The 26,980-nt window shown below is 48.6% G+C and overlaps 1 protein-coding gene across 6 annotated transcripts in view; it reads left to right on the forward strand.

Moving 5' to 3' along the window:
• The window catches only part of CELF1 (CUGBP Elav-like family member 1), a 1,228,135-nt gene that overhangs the window by 244,780 nt on the left and 956,375 nt on the right, over positions 1–26,980 (forward strand). For all 6 annotated transcript variants that reach the window (XM_069623101.1, XM_069623100.1, XM_069623103.1 and 3 more), the window contains exon 4: positions 25,979–26,061. In XM_069623101.1, coding sequence (XP_069479202.1) covers positions 25,979–26,061 — 83 coding nt within the window. The remainder of the gene's footprint in view (positions 1–25,978; positions 26,062–26,980) is intronic.

Here is a 26,980-nt window from a genome sequence, read left to right on the forward strand (position 1 = left end):
TTCTCTCTTGCGAAGAGAGAACTACCCTTCAAGCCAAGGGTACACTCCACTCGAGGCACCGGGGCTTCCATAGCTTTCATTGCAAATGTTCCCTTTGAGTCCATTTGCAAAGCGGCAACCTGGAGTTCTGTTCACATCTTTACAAAACACTACTGTCTAGATGCCCACTCTAGATCTGATTCCCAGGTGGAACAAGCAGTATTAAGACCTCTTTTCTCTACTGTTCCTTCTCACAACCCAACTCCGGGTACTGCTCGCTAGTCTATGCACAGTATGTGATTCTAAGCAGATTAACAAACATCAGAAGACAATGCATTACTTACCGTAAAAGCATTTCTGATGGCTGTATCTGCTTAGATTCACATGCGCCTATCCTTCCTCCCCGCTCGGATGGAAGGAACATACTTTCTTCTATATCTCTTTTCTGTTCTCACTCACGTCTAATAGGCTCCCTCAGGGCAGAAAAAATACAAACAGAGGGACCTCGACGCATGAGGGATTGTGGGTACACTGCACGTCACTATAGGGATAGCGTTAGACACGCCTTGTTGACGTCCCCTTTCGACTACGAAAAACAAAATGCAATACTCCGCAGTGGCCACTGGATGTCGGACTATGCACAGCATGTGAATCTAAGCAGATGCAACCATCAGAAATGCTTTTACGGTAAGTAATGCATTGTCACTTGCGTGCACATATGAAGCTCCTTGCTTCCCACCTTTAGGCGCTACATGTTGCGCCACACAACAGACATATGTTGCTAAGCGGGTGTAAATCTAAAATGCATCAACTATACACAAAGTAACAATAATAGTAACACTTCCCTTTCTCATTCACTGCACTAGATACATGCTAAGTTGCAACATCGCTGTCACCCCAGTCACTAACATGGCACGCGCAACGCGAACACCCTTTTCCCATTGAGACCATTATTGACCATCCCAACAGGTGTTTCTCGAATTGCTATGTTACTAAATTTAACAGAACATCTGCATATACCTCAGTTGCGTTTCAGTACGACATTCGTAAGGCCATTAATCCCTATTCCATGACAAATACTCGTTTTCATAAGGGCCTTGAAAACCTCATCACGCTACAATTTGGTCACTTGAGGTTTGATCTCCCCAATTATTTGATTTTACTTCAAGTTCTACACCATCAGCATAGATTTGTCTGAAAATGATCAATCCACGTTGATGCAGGCACTGGTTTGTCAGCTTGTGTCTTCAAGAATGCACTATGCATGATTTGGGCAGTAATTTCATATGGGCATATTAACATTACTAGTCTTTCTTAACCATGAAAGTCTATGGAAGCTCAGGTCATGGGCCCAGAGGTCGGTTTGCTGTCTAGTTTTAGTTTGGTCATGGTTTTTGGCCCTGTTCGAGGTTCGGCAAACAAAGCCCCTGGAGATGGACAGATGATAAAAACACACCCAACAACCCCCTGAAGAAGACCTGCATATTAATGAAGTGGCAGTGAGAGGGAAGCGCAATAGCGACAATCTAAAATAGGTCAGTAGATGTTGTGGTGAAGACAAAGGACTTGGGACTGGATGGTGGAAGGAGCAGCTGCAGAGGTAAAGGCCAGGATATCTGTCCCACAAAGGGGCAAATAGGTTTCAATCCACTACATCCGTGCCACTTTAGTTCCGGGCAGCAGGGACTTAGTCCTATGATATTGGGAACATCACAGGTACAGGAAGCTTCATGGAATCCCTAGTAAGCTACACCCAGGGAGGTTTAATTGACTTGCCAGATTGTAAAACCAGGAAGATTCCGAAGGATTCCAGTGCGTACAGGGTGTTTGTCAACAAAGGAAGCCTTGAATCTTCAGGAAGGCCTCCACTCTAAATCCTCTTCAAGCATGAATCAAGATGCCAACCCTTCAAATTGCTTTGGGGTCTCACTAGTTACATAACTTTTGACTGGAGTAATCCCAGTAGAGCAGAGGTTTTGCCAACCAAGCTTTAAACCTTTGAGCCACAGCCTGTTCCCACCCACAAGACCCTGTTATTTATAGATTACTGCATGCTAAATCCTTTCAAGGGAGAGCATTTCCTCCACTTTGGAACAGCAGTTTAGCTAAACTTGCTCCCTTTCCCCCTTAACTAGCCCATTGACGCGGATGCACCTGTTGTCGATCACCTGACTCTGATCCTTCTGGAAATGTGCAGTCCAGACGTTAACCTGCAGTTATCCACCTCCTTCCTAAGGTGGCAGTGACTTTCCAGTCACTTAATCAAATCCATATTAGCTGAAGCGTCTTTACTATGCAAAGCCTCCCAGAGCACAGGCACTAAAGAGCAGTGTCTGCGTTGTTCAGTACCCGCTAGCCAATGTCTGCACTGTCTTACCAATATACCACCTGTTTTAACAATTGAAGCTTTCCCCGTAACTGATGCAGTCTCATAATGTCACCGATAAATGTGAATTTATTTCTATATTCTGTCCAAGCTAGAGGGGAAAAGATTGACAAACTAAAGAAGAAATGTAAAATGAGGTAACGATTAAACTGAGACACTGCTTTTGAGTACATTCAATATTTTTACACCTTCATCCTGTCTAATCCAGATTCTGTTAACACTGAGTAAGAAGGATGGGCAGGGAAGACCCTGAGGTTAGCCAAAACACAATCAAGGTGAGGTGGCGGAGCAGTCAAGCCTTACTCTCAGGAAGGGTGAGTGTGGTCTACCACTGAAATGAGTCACAGGTAAATATTGTCACACATCAGCATATAATGTATTTCTGATGCTTGTGAATCTGCTTAGAATCACATGCTGTGCATTTAGTCCAACATCTAGTGGTAATGGTAGAGCATTGCATCTGATCTTTCGGGGATCGAAAGGGAACGTAGACATGGGCGTGCCTGTAACACTATCCCTAACATGCCCAAAATCCATCACGGGTCGAGGTGCCTCATATGTTTTATATTCATCCCCTTCGACTACTTATCTACCACTGCGGAAGAAGACTCCAGACTTCGACGGCTGGTGCTCCGGTCCACGCTGTAGACTCACTGGCTGGCCTATACAGTAGGGTGAGTGGGGGTCCAGGGCTCTTTTTCAAAAATGTATTTCCTTCTCCCTTCTTTGACCTTCTGGTTTTGTGGTCGCTATGAGCCTGAGATATGGACAGGACACCTTTTTTAAATGTTGCCCTTCTTGTAAAGGCAAGTACTCTTGGAAGGACAAGCACCGGAGGTGCAATAATTGTCTCCCTCGATCACCACGCAGCGTTTTCTCGGTCTTGCCAGCTCTTGCGTCCTAAGACAATTAAAGAGCGTTGAGTTAAATGGTGGGTGGGCTATGCCATGATGCAGGCTGAGGGTAGCGCCCCCGCCGCCACAGGTGCCGAGATTGACGAGGAATTGAGCAACAGCTGTGGCTCCGATACGGATGCCATCAACCTATCTTAAGGAGCGGCCTCACTCCGAGCCGTCTGTCCACGGCAAGCAGGCCACTGGTTCTGCTGTGGGGGGAATGCACCGGCATGAATCTGGGCATTCTACTGACAGGCATTGTCATCAAAATTCACTAGACTGTCGAGATACCCCTTCAGAGTGCGCCGACGCAGAAAACACTGGCAACGTCTAAGACTACAGCAAAGCCACTAGCGCAGTCGAAACACCTCCCGGAGACGCCGAACATACACGAGTCTCACAAAGATTGTTTCGGCGGCTGAGCCCAAAGACAGGTCGAGGGATACTTCCACACGCCGGGAAAGGCAGGGAGACTATTCTGAAGGTCCTCAGGCTAAGACTTCTGCAGATAAATCTCGACGCAATAAGCACTGACCCCCAAGGGACCACCCCTCCCTCCCTCCCTTCCTGACCCCGCTGGTTCCTCCTTATGGACCAGAGACAGCTTTGAAGGGTGTATGGATAGACTTTCCAAATTTGTATACCACACCTAAGAGGCCTAGTGAAGAGGACCTGTACCCTACTGTATCTAAATTTCAGAGGACCTCCTGCCCCCTTCATGAGGAGGTGTTTGACTTGATGGAACCAGAGGAAGTTTATCAAGACCTGTATGTTCAATGTTCAGGAAGATGACCCCCTTTGAGGACCCTATTGACTAGGCCCCAGATTGGGGGGGTGAGCAGCCAATGGATAATGCACCATTGCTGTCCCCAACCAATACACCTGATCCAGACACATTGGGTCCTCGTCTCCTATAAAACGGCATCCCCAGTAGATGACCAAATGGCATGTGTAATGCTATTCTGAAGAAAGTTGTCGAACATTTTCAGATTACAACACAAGAAGCAGTGCTAGACAGACTTCAAGCAGGATATTCTGAAAGAGAAACCTCCGGCAAGCCAAGCTATACCCTTGCTGAACTCCATTAAATGGTGCATCACTCTTTCTTTGCTAACGCCATTGCAAACGAGCTGTGAACCCACGGGGGAGAAGCTTTTTCAACCCTCAGCCACAGACCCCCTTTACATTCGGGACATGCCACGGCAGATACCCTGGTGGTGACCATGACCAGAGCAGGAGTACCCTTGTCCACGGGCGAAGCACCGCCAGCCAAGGACTGCAAAAAATGGTATGCCCTGGGGAAGTGTTACAACTGCGGCAGCCTATTCCACCAGAATTGCCAACAATACTAAGTTGTTGGCCAGCTACAGCGATGTTTAGTGGAATCTGCTCCAAGAAGGCCTGCAAGAAGTCCTGGAACCAACACGGTCACGCCTGCTGGCGCTTGTCGGAGGGGAAGAAGGTGAATCCTAATATTCTTAAGAATACCCTTGTTGCTCCAGAGATAACTATGGCCCAAGGTACACTATTGAAGAGGCACGTGTGGTTGAAAAATTCAGGGTACAAACCAGAGACACAGGCGGCCCTCATTAACAAACCGGTGGAGGAATCGAACCTGTTTAGTAAAGCGGTAGATGAGGCACTAGAAACCGCAGAGAAAGAACATGAGACTTTAAAGTGCTTGAACCAGATAACTCAAAGGCCATGTCAGTGAGTTGGAAGTTCTCGCGCTCCTTTCACGGATAATCCTTCCCTCGTTCCCCTCACATTGGTATGGAGTGGGGAGCACTTGGTCTTCAGGACAGGGGTCAGCTGCCTCAAATCAGTATCTGTCTAGAGGGTGGTGCCATGGCAAAGTAGGGGTAACGGCACCACCCCTAGAGGCTCCCTGTCCTCCAATCAGAAATAACTTGCCGATCCGGGTCCCCTGCCATGCCTCCCCAGTATGGGGACGGTTAACATCATTCTTCCACGCATGGGAGGTAATTACCACAGACCAGATGGTGCTCAAGACGGTCACCCACGGTTACTGTATCGAGTTCAGCCGACAACCTCAATACCGACCTCCGAAGACCAGGTGACTGTCACCGGAACACCTGAAAATTCTACTGCAAGAGGACGAGATCCTGCAGGAAAACGGTGCAGTCGAAGTCGTCCCCATTCTACAGGTAAACAAGGCTATTTATTCACTGTATTTCCTTGTACCCAAAAGGATCTCACTATGCTCCCTATACTAGACTTGCACCCAGTGAACAAATTTGTCAAACCACAAAATCTTTAACACTGCAAGAGGTAATCCCACTACTAACACAGGGGTTTACATGGCAACACTGGACTTGAAAGATGCCTACTTTCATATTTCAGTGTTGCCAGTGCACAGAAAACGCCTAAGGTTCATGATGGTGGACAAGCACTGTCAGTTCAAGGTCCTTACCTTCGACATTGCCTCAGACCCAAGGGTATTTACAAAGGTACTGGCAGTAGCGGCGGCTCACCCGCGCAAGCAATCCATCCCAGTTCATCCTTACCTCGATGACTGGCTCATAACAGGGGACTCGTACGGAACATGCATATCAAACACCCAAAAGACTATAGATCTACTCTTCATTCTGGGATTCTCAATATTCGAGAAGTCTAGCCTAGACCCCAGCCAAGTCGAGCAATTTTTGGGGGCTCTGATTCGGACAGAAGACTGCCTCGTCTTCCCCTCCAACGAAAGGGTTCAAAACCTGCAGTTTCAAACCCCTCGATATGTAGCCAGTCGGGAGGTGACAGTACGCAAAGCCATGTGACTATTAGGAATGATGGGCTCCTGCGTTTTTTTTGGTCTACACGTACGAATGCTCATGCGCCCCATGCAAGAGTGGCTCAACAGCCAGCCAGGCCAGCGGACAATGGGACGATCTAGTGGTTGTCTCAGCAGCCCTCATTCTCTGTCGTGGTTGAGGGAAAACCTTGTGCGGAAGACCTTCACCACCCCCGCAGTAGAAGCCACTCCCACGACTGATCTCTCATGGAGTCGGGGCTCACCTCCTCCAGCAGACGGTGCACAGCGTTTGGTCCCCAACCACATACATCTGTTGGAGCTGTTAGCAGTGTTCAAATCCCTGAAAGGCTTTCAGACAGTTACAGGGGAAGACAGTACTAGTTCTCATGGACAATACCACAGCCATGTATTACTTAAACAAGCAAGGGGGGGGTACTCGCTCACCGGGGTTATCCAAACTGTCCCACAACATGTTCCAGGGGGAACTCAGTCTTCTGGCGGACGTACTCAGCAGGGACTTCCCGCTACCCACAAAGTACGAATGGCGACTACACGAAGACCATCTCCAATGTTTTTGCAGAATGGGGCTTCCAAGAGAGCGACTTGCTCGCAACTCCGGAGGACTCAAAATGCCCATATTACGCCTCCAGGTACCCTCCGAATCGCTCCAAGGGGAACGGTGTCTGGATGAAATGGTCAGGGAAATAAGTTGGGTCCCCTACTCTACAAGATTGTGACTGGTTCCTGGTGCATCTTGTGCACAATGATTTTGATGGCCCCAATGTGGACCCGCCAGGCCTGGTTCTTGCATCTGATGGAGATGTCAATCTCCCCTCCAATGAAACTACCTTGGCCATATAGTCACAGGACAAGGCGGGGTCACACTACATCCATGCCCGCAAACTCTCAACTTGGCGGCCTGGCTCCTGAGATCATAGCGTTAGGGCACCTCCAACTTCTTCAAAGATGCACTAATCTACTTGGAGGCAAGAAAGCCTAACGGTTTATAGTCATGCCATCAACAGCCAAAGCATCTAATGCCATACCATCTAAAGAAAAAAAGCATCTAATGCTTTTTTCCATTTTGATTTTTTTTAATGGGAGTCCCCATACCACTTTTTAACCTTTAAAACCCATTTTTATTAAACTAAACCCCTTAACATCTAAAAATAAATGCAGTAGATTTTTGTATTTTTTTTTAAAATGGTATGGCATTAGATGCTTTGGCTGTCAATGCAATGACCAAATAGCAAGCCTAACACCAAACATTGCTACTCCATTAAATGGAAACACTTCGTCATATGGTGTAATTCCAAGAGCATCACTCTCATGGACTGTTCACCCACACAAATTATTTGTACCGGACTCATCGCACTTTCAGCATACACTACGTCCCAGAGAAAGGTCTTGTGGTGGAAGATCCCAGTAATTAAAGCTTTCATAGAAGGGGTTAAAAGACTTCATCCCCCGTATTTCAAACTTTGCTCCCAGATGGGACCTAAATGTGGTATTAACAAGACTTATGGTATCTCCCTTTGCACCGATGCATCAGGCTAGTCTGAAAGCTCTCACAAGACTGCCTTCCTGCTGGCAGTCACTTCAATAGGAAGTTAGTGAACTACAGGCCCTTTCAGTTCTAGACCCATGTGTCACTATCCACAAAGATAAGGTGGTTCTGCGCACTCACTTGCGGTTTGCGCCCAAATTAATTTCCAAGTTCAATGTGAGCCTGTCAATAGAAATACCCACTTTTTTCCAGAACCCCACTTACTTGGCAGAAAGAAGCCTACATACACTAGATGTGCGCAGGGCTGTCATTTATTATTTGGAAAAAAACTAGACCACTAAGAACGACCAACTAGTTTTTCGTCTGTGGCGGCTGGTAGAGAAGGGGGACTCTGTCTCTAAATCGGCCATCTTTGCATCACACTTTTACTCTTGCCACAAGAGATCTTCCCTTCAAGCCTGGAGCACACACTCTGGGGAATAGGGCTTCCATAGCCTTCATTGCAAATCTCCCCCTCGCATCCATTTGCAAGGCGGCAACCTGGAGTTCTGTACACACCTTTACAAAACTCTACTGCCTGGATACTCGCTACCTTCTCATTCCTTCTCACCCCCCTCCTCCGTCGGGTACTGATCGCTAGTCTATGCACAGCATGTGATTCTAAGCGGGTTCACAAGCATCAGAAGATGCGCATTACTTACCGTAATATTTCTGATGATTGTATCTGCTTAGGTTGACATTCGCCCACCCTTCCTCCCCGCTCAGATGGAAGTGACATAGACATCTTACTCTACCTCTCTTTCTGTACTCGCAATAGTCATAAGGCTCCCTCACGGCAGACAAAATATACAATCGGAGGGACCTCAACGCGTGAGGGATTTAGGGTACACTACATGTCACGTTTGGGTAGTGTTTCAGGCACGCCATGTTGACGTCCCCTTTCGATACTCGAAAGGCAAGATGCAATACTCTGCGATTACCACTAGATGTCGGACTATATGCACAGCATGTGAATCTAAGCAGATACAATCAGAAATGCTATTACGGTAAGTAATGCATGTCATACGCATCCACCGTTAGGAAGAGAAACATTGTATATAAATCACTTACCCCTCAGGTGAGTGTCTGATGCATTGAAAATAGACAGAACTCTTTAGAATCAACACAGCTTCCCTCATTCTTATAAAGTCAGACCCTAAGATGGTTTGGGGCCTTGTATCATGGCGTACCAGTTACAAAGCGTACACTTATTGGAATTGTACTTCCAGTGGTTCTGATTGAGATTTTCTATACTCTTACCTGGTGGACAGATGTGTAGAAGGCCAACCTAGTTTAGTGACGGGGACAACTCTGGGAGCTGTAGCCAAACCAATTGAAGGTAGGTAGAGTGTTCTAGGCAAAGTCTCAAGAGGTAGTGAGCCTTAAAGGGTCCTCAATGAGCACACATTGAAAAGTCAAGGAGCACACTAAGACAATCAGTTATGAAAATACATATTCTCCAGCATGGGGTCTGGCATGGATTCACATGCTCATGAATATTCCCCGTCGTCAGGCTGGGAATCCTCGGTAAAGAAAAAACCAGTATCAGTTTCGTTTCTGATCTGTCTTTCGTAGTAATAACCAATCACTGGTCTCTGCGTCATACTGACCACAGCCAATGACTGCCCTCTACCTAAGCACCGCCTCTGGCAGCCATCTTCAGATTTTTACCGCACGTTCATGTGTTGGGATCCTCGTGCTATTGCTCTCGAGCGTTAGTGCTATTTTTTCGCGCTTTTCACAAAAAACTTCGATTCTTTCGGTCAAAAGAGCCTCAAGCTCCACCGATCCTACATCCGATCAACGGGGACCCGTGTCTGATTCATCTGTGCCCCTCAAGGGTGAAGATTTCGTCGAGCTACACTTCGGAGGACTCCAGAAGCTTCTCAGGCCCGGTCTCGGAGATGGCCCAGGAGAAGGGAAGCTCGACGCCCGGAAAGCTGTTCAGGGTCTGCCCTGGATGCCAGCTGCAGAACGTCTTCAAGGAGGACGAACACTCTTTCTGCCTTTACTGCCTTCATGAGGACAAGACGCACGTGGAGAAGGACTGTGCGTTTTGCGGCAACATGTCGGAACGGACCATGAAGGACCGCCATCAACGTCTCGCCAACTGGCTGGAGGGTAAGAGCCCGTCTGGCGAGAAGAAGAAGAAATCCGAGCGGTCTTCTAAGACCTTTGAGGGCGCCCCGGCGACGGGGGCCCAACATAAGGCCAAGCACCGCGAGTCCGCTGGCACCGGGAGCGCCGAACGGTCGGGCTCTACGGGCGCCAGGCAGGGCGCACCCTCCCCGGCACCATCAACCACGAGCCAACGCTCTGGGTCGGGTAAGAGGAAGGCCGAGCACCCGGCGAAGCTCCTGGAGAGGCCCCGGTCGAGCTCTAAGGCAGAGGAGGAGCTTGGCAGTGCCCCCTCCCTCAAGGATAAGGCGGTGAGCGCACCTAAGGTGGTGAAGGCCTTGATCCATCCGACCAAGCCCTCTATCGAAACGGTCGCGGCGGCCCTGGCTCAGCCTGTGGTGGCTGCACCAGTGGTGGCGACCTCAGGGCCCAGAATCTCCCTGCCTCCTCGGAGGGAGTCTTCCTTTGTGCCCATCGATAGGACCCCCGTGAAACCCTCCGTGGGGAAGAAGGGGGGGCAGGGCGTCGTCGTAGAGTCGGCCTCAACCTCAGAAGAGGAGCTGATCGAGGTCTTAAGCCACGGCCTAGGCGTGGAAGAAGGCCAGCCCGTCGGAATGGACCCCGACGCAGGTGACGACTACGACATCGTCGAGGATACCGACGGGGCCCCTGCTCGCCCGTCGGATTCCCCTCTGCCAGCGCCGCAAGACAACTCGGCGGCCATTTTGTTGGCCATACTGTCCTTATGCTCCGAGATAAGGACGAGGCTACCGTTACCGACGGAGGAACCTCTCCCGTCGGGGGATCCAGAACCGGGACCTTCTGGTGTTCCCCCTACCAAGAAAAGAAGGATCCATCCACCACCTCCTTTTCAACCGTCGCGCCCCTTCCAGCCCTCCTCCCCGTCCACCCGAGGGGATGATACGGGGACTGACACGGCAGCGACGGGTACGGACGACGAGGCATACGACGAGGATTTTCCGTCGTCGCCTCCCACCAGGGCCTCTCCGCCCGACGAGATCGGATCTTTCCACTCCATGATCTCCAGGGCTTCCGAGCTTTTCCAACTCTGCCCTGAGGAGAAGAAAAAGGAAGGCTTCCTTTATCAGCGGCGCGAGGCCAAGAGGAAGACGGTCCTCGCAGTGCCTCTGTTGGACGACATTTGGGATGAGGGCCTTTCCCTCCTCAAGAACCCTTCCACGACGCCAGCTAGAAGAGACCGGTACGAGAAAAAGTACCGGGTCCCGGACACGGCCCCCCTATGCCTCCGGGCGCAGCCTACCCCGGACTCCGTCGTCTCCGCGGCAGCCAGGAAGAAAGCGGGGGGGGGGGGGTGCGGCCTCCACATCGACTTCCCCGCCGGACGGCGAGGGAAAGAAATTGGATACTATGGGGCGTAGAGTCATCTCGTCGGCAGCGACGACGATTAAAGCGGCCAACGCCTTGGCTATCGTGGCCCGCTACGACAGGGAGCTCTGGTACAAGATAGCTCCCCTGCTGGATTTTCTGCCGGACGACAAGAGGGCGGAGGCCCTTGAGATCCTGCAGGAAGGTGAGGTGGCCTCGGACCACGCCATCACCGTGGCGACGGACATCGCCGACACTGGGTTCCGCCAGCTGGGCAACGGTGTTTGCCTTCGACGTCGGGGATGGCTCAAAGCTACGGACTTCCGGCAGGACGTCCAGACCAGAGTCCTGGACATGCCCTTCGACGGGAACAACCTGTTTGGGAAGACAGTGGACGATTCCCTTCAGGCCATCAAGGCGGATACTGAGACGGCCCGGGCCCTTGGAGTCCTGCAACGACGGACGCCCTTTCGGAGCGGCGGAGGCAAGGGCACCTCCAAAGGTTCCGGCGGCGGTTTCGCTTCCTACCGTCAAGCGGCCCGCTCGTCGTCGCAAGAGGCCTACAGAGGACGAGGCAAGTCTAGCGGACCCCGCCGTCGTCGCCAAGGAGGTCAAGGCCGCGTCCAAGCAGGATTGAACCGGCCGTGGGGTCGGGCCCCCACCGAAGCACCCCGGTGGGAGGCCGGCTGGCGGGCTTCTTCAGCGTGTGGGAGTCCATCTCCACCGACCGTTGGGTGCTGGACGCCCTGGCCCGGGGCCACGCGCTCGAGTTTCAAAGAAGGTGCCCGCGCGTCCCCCCCGTGGCCAGGAAAGAACTTCACGCCCCTCAACTTCTCCTGGAGGTAAAGGCGATGCTCAGGAAGGGCGCCATCGAACTCGTCCCAAGGAGGCTTCGGGGCTCCGGAGTCTACTCGAGATACTTCCTCGTGAAGAAGAAGACGGGAGGATGGCGCCCCATCCTAGACCTGCGACGTCTGAACAAGTTCATCAAGGCGCAGAAGTTCCGGATGGTCACCCTCCAGCACGTCCTGGGTCAGCTGGAGGAAGGAGACTTCCTATCGTCGTTGGATTTGGAGGATGCCTACTTCCACATTCCCATCCTAAAGGGGCACCGCAAATTCCTCAGATTCGTGGTCCAAGGGCGTCATTACCAGTTCAAAGCCCTTCCCTTCGGACTACGGTCGGCACCCAGGGTATTCACCAAGTGCCTTGCACCGGTGGCGGCGCAGCTGCGCCGCGAGGGGATCCACGTCTACCCCTACCTGGACGACTGGCTCATCCGCGCCAAGACGAGGGAGCTCGCCGTGGTCCACACGGCAAGGACCGTCCAACTCCTCACGGACCTGGGATTCTCCGTGAACTACGCCAAATCCCACCTGGTGCCCGCGCAAGTCGCACTGTTTCTGGGAGCGAGGCTCGACACAGTGTCCCTTCTGGCCTCCCCGTCGGAGGAGAGGACCAGGACCATCTTGGGCAAGGTGCAACGGATGTTGGTGGCCGACGCGGCCAAAGTGAGGTCCATCAAGTCCCTCCTCGGGATGATGTCTTCCTGCATCTACCTCATTCCCATGTGCAGGCTCCGGATGCGCCCGTTGCAAGAATTCCTGGATGCGCGCTGGATCCAGACGACGGGCAGCTTCGAGGAAAGGATCAAGCTCGACGAGAGTTTCCGACGAGCGATACGGTGGTGGGGCACCCGCGCGCATCTGACGGCGGGCATGGACTTCCAGACCCCAGCCCACCAGGAGACTGTGACCACGGATGCCTCCCTGGAAGGGTGGGGAGCGCACACCGAAAATCTGCACGCAAGGGGACTCTGGCTCCCGACGGAGAAGTCCCTACATATCAACGTCCTGGAGCTCCGTGCAGTGTTTTGGGCCCTCAGGTCCTTCCTTCCGTCCCTCAAGGGCAAGGTGGTGAGGATCTTCACCGACAACACCACCACCATGTTTTACATCAGGAAACAGGGCGGAACCAGGTCCCCAGCGCTGTCCAAGGAGGCGCAGGACCTGTGGCATTGGGCCGTCGCCCAAGGGATTTTTCTGGTGCCGTTTCATCTGGCAGGGATAAAAAACACCATCGCCGACTCACTCAGCAGGGAGCTGCGCTCGTGCCACGAGTTGGAACTACGGCAGGATCTGGTGGATCGCCTCTTCCGACGGTGGGGCACACCCCAGATCGACCTGTTCGCGACGGCGACGAACACCAAGTGCCGGAGGTTCGCCAGCAGGTTTCCCCAGACGAGGAGCATGGGCGATGCTTTCTCGTTCCCCTGGGAGGGCCTGTTCCTCTACGCGTTCACTCCCTTGCCTCTGCTAATCCGGCTCGTCAACCAGCTCAAGAGGTCACGGTGCAGGATGATCCTCGTCGCACCTGCGTGGCCGAGGCAGATATGGTTCCCGGACCTTCTGGACTTGTCAGCGTCCCCGCCGATCAGGCTGCCGGCGGACGCGGATCTACTCTCCAGGGAAGGAGGCGCCATCCTCCACCACGACCCGAAGTCGCTGAACTTGCAGGCCTGGCACCTGCAGCGCTAGAGTTTGGAGGATACGACATACCGGCCGATTGCAGAGAGGTTCTTGCAAAGGCCAGGGCGTCCTCGACTCTTAAATGCTACGGACACAAATGGAAGAGGTTCTCTGTCTGGTGCCACGCACAGAAGATTAACCCTCTACGGATTACGGCTCCCCAAGTACTGCCGTACCTGCTGACGCTGGCCAAAGCTGGTCTGGCACACGCGTCCATCAAGATTCATCTTGCTGCGATCTCCCGATACACCAGAACCACGGGCCGGACGTCCTTGTGGTCTCATCGTCTGGTGAAAGAATTCATGAAGGGACTGTTCAGATTGTTCCCGCCGGTGAAGGCTCCGGCCCCGGCGTGGGAGCTCAACGTGGTGCTGACCAAGCTCATGGGACCTCCGTTTGAGCCTCTGCACTCGGCCCCGTTGAAGTTTCTATCGTGGAAAACAGCTTTTCTTGTGGCCATCACCTCCGCACGACGAGTGGGAGAGATCCAGGCCCTTTCCTGCAAGGCCCCGTACTTGACTTTCCACGACACGAGGGTAGTGCTCAGGACGCACCCCTCCTTCATGCCCAAGGTACCGTCGGACTTCCATCTCAACGAACCCTGGGTGTTACCTGTGTTTTTCCCGTCGCCTTCGTCGCCGGCTGAGAGGACTTTGCACTCGCTGGATGTAGCTAGAGCGCTGAAGTTCTACGTGGACCGCACGAAGGGTTTTCGGAAGACGTCACAACTCTTTGTGAACTTTGGACCTGTCAATCAGGGGAAGGCTCTCTCGAAGGCTTCCATCTCCAGATGGCTCTCCGGCTGTATCATGTGCTGTCACTGGTTGGCAAACCGACCGCTGCCTGGCCGTCCGAGAGCCCATTCCACCAGAGCGATCGCAGCTACCACGGCGTTCCTATCTGGTGTGCCCCTGCTGGACATATGCAGGGCTGCTACGTGGAGGTCGACGCACACCTTCACGAAATTCTACTGCGTCGACCGGGATTCCAGGGAGGAGTCCAGGGTCGGCCAAGCAGTGCTGCGCAACCTGTTCGCCTGAGGTGAGCCTGGTGAGGAGGTAAGATGCTTAATGTTGATGTGATGCTTAATGTTGAGCCTTTGCCACCTCCCGTGATTGTGCATGTGTGTACTGCTATGTATTCTTTATTCATGAGCATGTGAATCCATGCCAGACCCCATGCTGGAGAAGGAACAAGTTACTTACCTGTAACTGTTGTTCTCCAGCATGGGTCTGGCATGGATTCACATGCGAACCCTCCCGCCTACCCCTCTGCGGCTCTTCACTTGGTCATACTGCCACTTCACGTGCTTCCAAATCTGAAGATGGCTGCCAGAGGCGGTGCTTAGGTAGAGGGCAGTCATTGGCTGCGGTCAGTATGACGCAGAGACCAGTGATTGGTTATTACTACGAAAGACAGATCAGAAACGAAACTGATACTGGTTTTTTCTTTACCGAGGATTCCCAGCCTGACGACGGGGAATATTCATGAGCATGTGAATCCATGCCAGACCCATGCTGGAGAACAACAGTTACAGGTAAGTAACTTGTTCCTTCGTGGCCATACAACACTATGAAAAATGACTAATGGCATGTGATATTATCACACAACACTAATTAAAACATAAATATATACAATCACTGGAGTAGGGCAAAATGCATGAACCCCTGAAAAGGAAGGTGAGCATTAGTATGCAGCACTAAATCTCCACAGAATACAACACTAACTTTAGAAGTTCATCCCTAAAATGCATGGTTGCCTTGTGCCCAAAGGTTCACCAAAGTTCCACACAGTTGTGCCACTGGTGGTCCAATCAAGAACACTGGTGGCACACCTCATGATTACCATTCAGAAACACTGGAATCCGTTTGTGGATTGGGACCAGACAATCCCAAACCACTTTGACAGAAAACACACATGGTCCTGCAGTAGCTCGCAAACATGTCTGTTTTCCCAGGCACTGGAAGTACATAGAAGAATGTTCCTGGCCTCACAGGCCAGGAAGAAAGGTTAGTGACAATATGGCCAAGAGACAAAAGAAAAACCATGTGGCACGGCCATATGTTTGGACACTAGCCACAGTTGGTAGCCAAAAGCGGTAAGGCTGAAGTAAAATGCACCAGAAAAAGTAACTGCTGCCACCATCTTGTCCCTTAGGCACACCTAGAGTAACCAAAAATCATCTGAGTGTTTTAGGGCAAAACAAAGTGTACCCCATTGTACGATACATTGTACAATGATAAAGTTAACAAAAGTGGCATCAAAGTAGAAAGATTAAGGGAAACTGTTTCCCAGTACTGACGGCCTGAAGGACATGTCTGTTCCCCATGATAAATTAGCAAAAGCCAGTGTAGTGAAGCTGAAGGCTTTACTGCACTGCAAAAAGAGTAGGTCGGATTAAACAATAAAAGCAAAAGGTTTTTGGGGTCCAGAAAAACGGAAAGGAAGGTGCTGTAAAGAAATATTTGGCTTAACAATGATTAATAAGAGTTCCAAGTTAGGTCAAGTAAAATTTGGTTAAGTTCTCAACTTAATGCAGTGCTCTAGGTAGGCCTAAGGAAGGGTCCTTAACACCAAAGTTCAGGGAATACGTGAGTTTAGGGGCCAGGACTTTATGCCTAATGTAACCTTATGTAGGACAGGGGGGGACAGAAACAGATATGCTTGCCTTCTCGCCCCCCTTTGACTCTGATTCTTCCAGAGACAACTGTAGGCATTCCGGAATCTGTTGGGAACACAATCTTTGAATGGATTTGTCCTCCCACGTATTCCTCATCTTAGATATTCGTATGTCAGCTTTGCTGCTTCGGAAAAAAATGTACACACCAGAGGGCGCTGTGCTTCATGTCGTGGTGTCTGTCCCTCGAGGGCTGCCGTAGAGGGTCAACGTCATCCGTAGTAGAAATGGCTCGAGCCGCACCTGTTTGCTTCCATTCTGTTTTTCCGAAAGCTTTTGCTTTGTGTGTGAGAACTGTGCTTCGGTCTTTCGAGATGTCTTAATCATCTAATCCTTCTACCCCTAAAACTGGCTTTAAAAAAATGCCAGAATTGCGGGAAGGAAATGTCCATAACTGATCCCCATTGAGACTGCCTCTGGTGCCTGGGTCCCGACCATCGAGTTGACTGCGGTTCCTGTCAAGCTATGGCAGGTAAAGCTTTCAAGGAACGACTAGGTAAATTGGGGGTTGGAGAGGAATCTTATAAGGCCTCTTTGAAGAAAAATAAATGCTCCGGAGACTTGGAAATTGTCCTGGCTTAAGTCGAAGTCTAGATTGAGTAGTCGGTCAAGAAAATCTTCTACGAAGGAAAGAAGTCTCTGGCTTCTTCATCTTCTGATACAGGGGTAATCACTGATCCTTCTAAGCATGATTCCCCCAGAAAATGGCAGGCTTTTAGAGCCTCATGATGCAAATCTTCGAGAATGCGATCCCAACCCCCTTGAAGAAATCGCACAAGGACCATGCCCCAGCTCATTCTAGGGATGACAGAGGAAGGTCATACTAGACGCTCTAAATCCAGCAAGAAATCGTCAAAGGTGTCTTTGAGAGAAAGCTCTCTGCCTCATAAAAAAAGCAAGACGGGCCTATCTGTGCATAAACCGAAGGCGACACCAGACAAAATGGCATCAAGTTCCAAACAGTCATCAAAACCTGTGTTGAAGTCTTTCTCAACACCAGTGTTGAAGGCTCAGTCGACACCTTCCTCGACGGCGCCTCTATCCAAAGCACCTTCGGCTTTATCGAATCCTGTGTCAACATCAGCGCCTTTGTCGAGGACAACATTGATTCTGGCACCATTATTGATGCTATTGGCAAAACCAAGGTAGATGCCCTCACAAACCACGGATATAATGTATACCCCTGCTCCAAGAAAACTTTCGTCTATGGCCTCTATTTGAGGAAGAACAATCCTTAGAGGAGGAGACTGCCCTTTTTTGGGGTGAGAATATGGTACAAAGGATGTTCCTAAGGAACTAATTGACCCTCTATCTAAAAAAAGGTCCGACCTCTGACTGTCTCCAAACAGCTAGTGTTCTAGTCCTGTCACCTGAATTGGAATGCGACAAACCTGACCCAGCTGGTCATGCTGTCTCAGCATATAGAAATATTATGAATAGGGTGGTGGAGTTTATGGGATGGAACAGAAATTCCCCCACCTACAAAAAGGATGACATGACTTCCATTCTCAGTCAAGGTCCTCAAAGATCCTGTTTTTCCTTTTCATACAGCACGTCAGAGTTAGGTTATAGCCTCATGGGAAACCCTAGAATCTGGACCGGCGGCAAACAGAAATTTTGCAAGGAAATATAGATCCTCATCCTCTGATCCTGACTATTTAACTGAGCATCCTACACCTGAAAGCTTAGTCCAATTAGCCACATCCACCAGACAATTGGCACACCTCTCTAGTCCCCCAGATAGGGATAAGCGAATTGAAGCCTGGTCTCGCAAGATTTTTTCTCGAGCAGTATGGCTTCAAAGTCAACAAATGTGACTTGCACTCTTGCAAGGTTCACATGCACCCTGTGGGATTGTAGAAGTGCCGTTGTTGAACACATTCCTGAGGGCGAGGAACGGGACGGCTTCCTCGCGATTGTAAAAGATGGAAAGGAGACCGCATCAGCAAGGCCATGGCTTCTACCACAGTGCTACTCAGGTTTGCGTGGCTGAGAAAGTCGGGCTTTGCATCGGATGTGCAGGCCAGACTGCTCAATATGCCATTTGACAGCTTGAGGTTGTTCGACAGCAAGGCGGATGAAAGTTTGGAGAAGCTGCAGACCTCTAAGGCGGCGGCTAAGTCACTTGGCGCCTCCATACGTCAACCTCAGCAACACTCCTACTCAGGCTCACCTTCCTGGAAGGGTCGTCCTTATCTTTTTTTTATTCCTTATTTGGAAGAGAAAGAGGGCAGGCTAGTCAAAGAGGACAAAGAATGTCCTCTGGGTGGACGAGGAAAAGGTGCTAGATCGGCCTCAGTAGTGGAAACTGTCGCCTCAGCTGCTGCTGCAGCCGCCTCTAAGCCACTCTGAGGCCTTGACCCACAAGACCCGGGTGGGAGGCAGGATCTCAACATCTGAACGAATGGCAGGGGATTACTTCAGATGCTTGGGCACTGGAAACAGTGGCTCAAGGTTACTGCCGTCCTTTTCAGAAAAGGCCTCCGGACCATCCACTGGGATACAACTGTCAAGATTCCAGATCCGCTCCTGTTGCAGGCAATTCTAACCCTTCTAGAGAAAGGTGCAATACAACATGTACCTGTAGTGGAGAGGAACAAGGGTTGGTATTCCCCATACTTTCTCATCCCAAAGGAGGATGGAGTCTTGAGACCCATCTTGGACTTAAGAAACTTGAACAAGTTCCTCAGGAACTACAAGTTACAGATGGTAACCCTTTCTCAGATCCTTCAGGCTCTCAAACACCAAGACTGGCTGGTATCATTGGACCTCAGGATGCTTACTTTCATGTGCCGATCCATCACATGCACAGAAAGTACCTGAGGTTCGCGGTTGGCAGTTCTCACTATTAGTTTCGAGTTCTGCCATTTGGGCTGACCTCGGCCCGAAGGTTTTCACCAAGCTGATGGCGGTAGTGGCAGGGAGTCTCAGGAGAGGGGGGGGATTCACGTCTACCCCTAACTGGACGATTGGTTAATCGGGGCAAGTTCACGCGAACAGGCCCAGAAACATCTGAGCATGACCTGCCACTTCTTACAGACTGGGCTTCTCCCTCAATTACAAGAAGACAAGAAGTCACAAATTATACCATTCCAAAGACTCCAATTCATCAGAGCAGTCCTGGATATGTCCTCGGGAGGGGGGGGAGGGGTGAGAGCTCATAACCTTTTCACCTTTTGCAGATAACAAAGTTCCAGAATGCCCAGCATCTGCTGGCCTTCGATATTCTGAAGTTGCTTGGACTCATGGCATCCTGCAGTTTTCTGGTGCTAGAGGCCAGATTGAGAATGAGATCCCTTCAATGGGCCCTCAGGACTCAATGGTTCCAATTTTCAGGGAATATGTCAGATCTTTTGCAAATTCAGGCTGAGGTGTCAAGATCTTCTATGGTGGGCTTGAAAGGACAATATTCTCAAGGGAGAATCTTTTTGGCAACCATGGCCGGAGGTAACAGTAGTGACGGATGCCCCTCTCATGGGGTGGGGAGCTCACACCGACGATCTGACAATCGGCGGTCGTTGGTCTCCATCGGAGTCCAAACTATACATCAACCTTTTGAAGCTGAGGGCAATCAGACTAGCACTGAAGGCCTTTCTGCCCTCTGTAGAGGGATAAAAAAAAAATGTCCTGATAATGACGGATAACACAGTGGCCATGTACTACCTCAACAAGCTAGGAGGCGTAGGGGTCACTATCACTGTGCAGAGAGGCAATGCAGCTCTGGTTCTGGGCAATACAAGAAGGAATATCTCTCAGTTCACCTAGCCGGAGAGCAGAACACAGCAGCGGATGCTCTGAGCAGGCAGAGCAGTCTCCCACGAGTGGGAACTAGCTCAAGAAGTCCTTCAAGAGATCTTCACCCTTTGGGGAACCCTGCAAGTGGGTTTGTTTGCATCCAGTGTCAACTGGCAGTGCGAACTGTACTGCTCAAGGGAATTTCCTCCGAGGAGCTCTAGGGGATGCATTCGTAGTGGACTGGGAATTCCCACTCCTATACGTGTTTCCTCCAGTCCCTGTGATTCCTCACGTAATCGGGAGGTTGAGAAAGTTCACGAAAACCATGATCCTAATTGCCCCAGATTGGGCCAGGTGGACGTGATACCCAATACACCTTCCACAAAGAGAGGATCTTTTGCAAGAGGAAGGTCTGGTTCTCCATCCAAAGGTCTAGCCGCTCTCCCTTCAGCCATGGTTTCTGAGCTGCTGAGATAAAAGGATTGGGACCTCCCGGATGACGTAATGGATATTTTGCTTTCGGCAAGAAGGCCAGCACAAAAACCTTGTACCGGTGTCGTTGGAACAAATTCAGTAACTGGTGCAAGGATACGAATGTGGATCCATTCCTATGTGGTACACTTACCGTACTTTCTTTCCTATTACATTTGGCCTATCTGGGGCTCCAGATTGGTACGATAAAAGGATACCTGGCTGCGCTTTGTTTTTAAGCGCTCCTTGGAAGGTGTCTTACTTCAAAATTCCATTGATTGTGCAGTTTTTAAAGGGTCTCACTAACGTGTACCCTCCAGTCCCATTTCAAGTCTCTGTTGGGATCTTAATTTAGTACTCAAATTCCTTACATGCATTCCTTTCGAGGCTTTTCGTTCCTGTCCGCTAAGGCTTCTCACTTTGAAGACAGTTCTACTAGTGGCTATTACATCAGCCGCAGGATGAGTGAGTTACAGGCTCTCTTGTAAGCACCCTCATACCATCTTCACATTGCCATCTTTCTACCCTCCCCCTCATGCAAGTAAGGAGGAAGAAAGACTCCACAGGCTGGACCCAAAAAGGGCTCTTAGCTTTTAGATTTCTAGACTGGCAGAATTTCGGCAAAGTGACCAACTTTTCATTGGCTAATTTTAGCAATTGGAGAATGTTAGACTGGCAGGTAAAAACGCCAGATGGGCTGAGGGTTCATTATACTAGGGGCATGGCGACTTCGATGCTCTACAGAGGGGTGTCCCGGTGCAAGATATTTGTGCAGTGGCCACCTGGTCGTCTGCATACTTTTGTGAAACACTATTGTTTAGATTCAACCTCCATCCCAAGGAGGTATTTTTGCTAAGGCCGTTCTACATACGGTTCATGAGTAGAATTCATTAGTACTCCCTCCTCAAAATTTTCACTGTTTTGGGAGCCTATCTAAGATGAGGAATACGTTGGAGGACACCCTCCATTTGAAGGACAAGTTACTTACCAACTGTAACGTTCTTTTGATTGGATGTTCTAGAATTCTATGGAGAGAAACGTGCAAAAAAGATTTTCCAACACCAAGGTTTCTTTGTGAAATCTGCAAGGAGCTTATTCAAGTTGGAACAACCAAAATGAGATCCATGTGTATAACCCACACAAAGGAGGACCAGAAAAATAATTTAAAGTTTTGCATTGGTAGTGAATTCTCTTCTGTTCAGGGAGCAAGTGGCTACTAGTGCTGGTAAAGGGTGTAGCTAAAAGTAAATTATGTAGCTACATTCAGCCTACTTCCAAACATACTTTTGGGGTGGGACAACGTAACTAACCCAGGGGCAAAAGAGGCTGCTCTGGAAATATCCATCACTATCGCAGGTAGGGCATATGAAGGGCGGCCCATCAAAATTCAGATGCAGCCTTACGAGCAAAACGTTTAAGGGGGCTAAAGTTTACAACAGTGACAACGTAGGCAGTCCAATTATTTATATAAATGACCACTTATGATGGTGTACTCACTTTTAAACTGGTTGTGCATTCCAGGTTCATATTCTGACCAATGCCTTTCTCGAGTGGTTTCTTGAAGTAAGTGATTAGTGGGGAAAGTCGTATTGGGAAAGTCGTATTGGTTTACGAGAAGTGCATGAACACATTGTTCTTCCCTGTATATAAATAAAGGTAATAGGATTAATGTGCTGTCTTTGTTGGGCGGTTTATGGGTGCATGACTTGACATTTGCCACTAGACTAGTGGTGCATGCCTTTGGAAAAATCTATGATCGAGATTGAGGGTATGATATTTCTTTCGCTGAATGGATCTCAAAATTAAATTATACCATTTGCGCTGTGTGGAGTAATGTTGAACCCTTGTCTTGGTTACAAATAAAACTTTTTTGCTATTCCTCTTGAGCGAGCTGGATTGTTAAGTTCTATTCATGCATGTGCACAATGTCCAGTTGTAGTAGTTTTCCTTAGTTTATTTTCTATGTGGGCCGGGGGGGATATGGAGAGGGATGTAGAAACGAAATCATATCACATGGTACAGAGTTTCACATTTTACATTCTTGGATTCACTACACAATCGCTAGGATTTTGGTATCAAATGTTGATTCCTCTACTTTGAAAAACACATGGAATTCACATTACGTCAATTGGCCCACTATCGTGTTTTTATTTTTACATAAGATATGATAGGTTATTTATAACGCGCTTAATACCCAGAGGTTTCTAAGCGCGGACCCAGGGATTGAACCTGCGTGCTCCATGATGTCTTGCTTCCAAGGCGAGCACATTGCCGCTGAGCTATCCTTCCGAGACTATCCTATGTCACCCCCTGTAAGCTTATTATGAGGAAGCAGGTTGTGACCCTGTTGGCATTGCAGCTCAAGCCCCACTTAATGAAGGCACATGTTTGAATGTTCATTCCAGAAAACAAGAATGACTGAATTCTGGAAAACTATTGTGGTTCTCATAGTTAAGGGACATTGTAACATTTATCCTTCTAATTCTTAAGTCTGCTGACAATTGACTCGAAACTCAAATTGCAAGAAATGTTTTTTGTTATTGTCTACTGCTACTAAAACTACCAACAATTTAAAATATATCAACAGCATTAATACTTGGTGTGGCCTTTACAAAAATGGGTGCTGAAATAACTACTTTTTAATGACCTGAGATGCTTCCTGCAGTGGTTGGGTAACGCCTACTGTTAACCCAGAGTCTCGTAGATCTTCGCCTTCTCTCTCCCTTGAATAATTTAGGTAAGGCTGCTAAATGTGCATTCGAAAATAGCATTGGCTAGTGATTGACTTTTGGTGTGAGGAAAATGGTGTGCTGTGTATGTATAGAATTGAGGTGACACGTAACTTTGTCTAGCTAGTTCGCAACTTGATCTCTTTACTGCTGATTAAGGTGTTTCTTTGTTACTTTTCTGCATGATATGAACTGTCCATTCTGATTGTTTGCTCGTTACTAATTTAGTTTTAGGGTTATTTCACATAGCAATCCATTGTAATACTATTACATTATCTTCCGATTTATTTCAGAGCCTTTTTGGTTTTTGTGCCTATTAGGGGAGTTTTCCTAAAGTCCACTGTCAGTTAAGACTTTATAAAACTCTCCCAATGGATTTAGATCCCCCAACTCTTAGCATCAGTCTGTACCACTCATGGAACCTTGGTAGAGTGGCAGAGCAGTCAGGCTCATAAGAGGAAGATTTGAGCTGTCGGTAAGTACACTGAAGTAATGCAAGTCAAAGCAACTCTACACATGTGTATTAAAATATAGATTGTATATATTTACACAAGATATACTCTTAAATACTTAGCACATTTAACCAAAACACTTCAGAATACTTGTAGATACTTTTCAAAAGCTGCTGCTTAGTTTGTAGTTGCTCGCGGTTACAATTGTTACAGCTTTTTCCACTAATGAAAGTTCTACCTTATTATTAATATAACATACACACAAAGTAAATTACTGTAATAGTTAACAAAACCACATAAGATAACTGTTTTCCTTCCAAAAAGTAATTGTTTTAATACTAGCAGAACTTAAGGTTCTAGAGACAGTTTCTTCGCATAGCAAGGCTTTTAAAGTCAAAAATGCAATCCTAGCTAAAAGGCAGTTCAGAGAGGCTCAGTCTTGTAAAGCAGCAGAACGAAAACTCCTGTGGATATTTTCTAGTCTTAAAGATGCAAGAAGATTAAACCAATGTTGGAGACCCTGTTAATGGACTCTCTAAATGGACACCAGCTTGGGTCAGAGGGGGTTGCCCTGGACACCTCTGTGTACTCAACGGTCTGGAGTTCCTTTTTGGATTACGGTAAGCAATACCATTTCCCCCCCACAGTACCTTTTTAGTTTGAAGAAATGTTCATGGCTGGATTCTCCTTGATGTGGCAGCGCTGATCCCGACCTCCGGTTTCCTTGGTCTGGTGACGAAAGGCAGGACGATGGACAGGATCTCTCAGCGGCAGTCTCGAGGCAGTACCTCTGGCACGGATTTAATCTGCATCTCTGCTCAGTCTGTGGTTTTGGCCCCCTTTCTGCAGCACCAACAAAGGACATGATTTGCCCGGTCAGTCTTCTTCGGTTCCTGGAGTACTGCACTATGAGGGGAACTTGGATTAGTTGGATTGAGTCTCTGGAGGTTTACCTGGAGCTCAGCAAAGACTTGGACGGGTTCAGCTTCGGCAAGACTATGCACTACAATTGGGTTCGAGGTCCCCTGGTATTCACGGTTTGCAGCTCTGGCACACCACAGCACCTCAGGGGTTCACTCGGATAGTTAATTTTAGGGCTGGTTGATCCTACCATCCAAAGGGAAGGAGTCCTTTTTGGAGTTACTCTGTCACATAGAAAATGGGGTCAGGACAGCAGTGGTTGCTTCATGGTGTTGCAAAGGTTTTTCAGGCGTCCCTGGCCATCGTCCTTCGGTTACTTCAGTTTCCAGTGGTCGAATTCCCTTTTAATCTTAGGAATCTCACTTTTTATTCAGTATCAGCGCACGCCTCTGCAATCTCTCAGCAGTTTACAGTAAGGGTTGGGTGGTTGTCCAAGGAGGTCAGCCAGACCCCATCGGAAGCTGGTTCCATTCAGGCACTCTGGCAGACAAAGAGCAGGGAGTGAGGAAAAAAAACTCCTACCCCTGCTTTTAGCCTGCCCAGACAGAGTGGAGTTAGGACTTGGGTGCCCCCTATAGTGCACAACTGGGGCAGTGAATATAGTCTGCAGTCTAACATAACATGTTAGTCAGTAGAACACGTCCACTGCCACCAGCCATAACTAGAAGGTTGTCTGTCATAAGAGCAGAGAGAAGGGGGATACTAGGTATCCCCTTGGCACTCTACATAAGGTGGTGCGCTAATCTCTCAGAATATACATTTTTGGGAGAGATGGAAAGTATCTCTCTATCCTTAGTAACTGTAGTTACTCGGATATAGAAAAGCATCTCAAAGGTAAAACACTGCCCATAACAGCTGTGTGCTGCAATAGTAAAATACAGATGCCCTAAGAGATATGTAGGAAAGTTGACTTCATAGTGAAGTAAAACACAGAACAGAGTTCCAAAAGGTAGAGCCCATAAGAATGAATGCTTGGAAAAGGGCTCCACTCATTCACAGAAGTCCAGCAAAAAATGCCGAGGGTTTCAGTAGGAGAGGGGGATGAAGCATACAAGTGATAATTCTCCCCAGCAGTGCCTTTTTAGAATTTCAGTCAATACTTTTAACAAAAGACTGTTCATATTGGTGGGTAAGGGAGTCCTGGAAAGAGTAGAAGAATCATTGCAGTTTTATTTTCCCATTGGATGTGGCCCTAGGATTATTGGGGGGAGAATGGGCTGATTTTTAACAGGTCATCTATATTTCTTTCTTGCAGAAAACCTTTTGGTTTTTACTTTAATCTATTGGCTAACCTGCAAGTGTGTTTTTATTTTTTTTGCTGGTTTACTAGCCCTTACTTTGTATACCAGTGTGCATTGAGCTGAAGTTATTTAACACTCCCTGACCAGGTTCATGTAGCATCATTGAGATGTTTTGTTTCTTACAGGATGCTGTTTTGTCACATTTTACACCCGTAAAGCAGCTTTAGAAGCACAGAATGCTCTGCACAACATGAAGATTCTCCCAGGGGTAAGAGCAAAAGCTTACTTTATCTAAATATTTAATGGATCTCTTATCACATGTGTTCCACAACATGCCTCAAAATAAGCACACACCACCAGCCATTAGCTAGTGATAATTGACTCCTGGTGAGTAAGACCGTGTGGTGTGTGTATATGAACCACTATTGTGGCAAATTTCTTTTTATGGCTAATAGCTTTGAAATTGAAATGTTTACTCCTTTTCTGCAAGATTGTGTAAGCTACTGCACACAGCTTCCATTGATGCCTATATCAGATTAGTATGACCTGTTCTTTTGACCTCTGTTACAAGGACCTCTTGTTTCATTCACAAACCTTTGACAACCACCAAGGTTGTTGGAACTTCCTTTTTTTTATTGGGAGGACATGGTTATCCGCCCACACTTTTTTCTGTGCTGTGGTCTGCGGCCATTCTGTGTTTCTAAGGGTGCCAGGTGTCCTTACCTAACAAGTCGTCCCCTGCACTGTGAGTTAGAAGTAGAGAGAGTATCTGGCCTGGTATCCCATGAGACATGGGTGAACTGATACTTATAGTCTATAAGCAAGATTAGATCTGTGCTGGGATAATAAAAGGTTTATTAATCGGTCCTCTGAGAAGATATGCATAAAAAAGCAACCAATTTATGCTGATCAAATGAACAGTCTTGGGTACCTCCGAATTGCTGCAAAACAGAGCATTTGGATGTGGAAGCAGAAGCATGCTGCAGATGAAAGCATTGATTTAGTAGATATGCGAGATTCCACTTGTCACCTGTTAAGATGCATTATCAAAATCAACCCTGGTGGGCGTATTTTGGGAGGCCACCCTATATATGGTTAACTGGGAAGACACGGAGAGGTTACCCAAAACCCAATCATGGTAAGGTAGGTGAGCAGTCAAGGCTAAGTCTCAGGAAATGTGAGTGGTC

Source organism: Ambystoma mexicanum, chromosome 11 (assembly GCF_040938575.1).
Source record: "Ambystoma mexicanum isolate Mex_15411 chromosome 11, UKY_AmexF1_1, whole genome shotgun sequence".
Lineage (NCBI taxonomy): Eukaryota > Metazoa > Chordata > Amphibia > Caudata > Ambystomatidae > Ambystoma > Ambystoma mexicanum.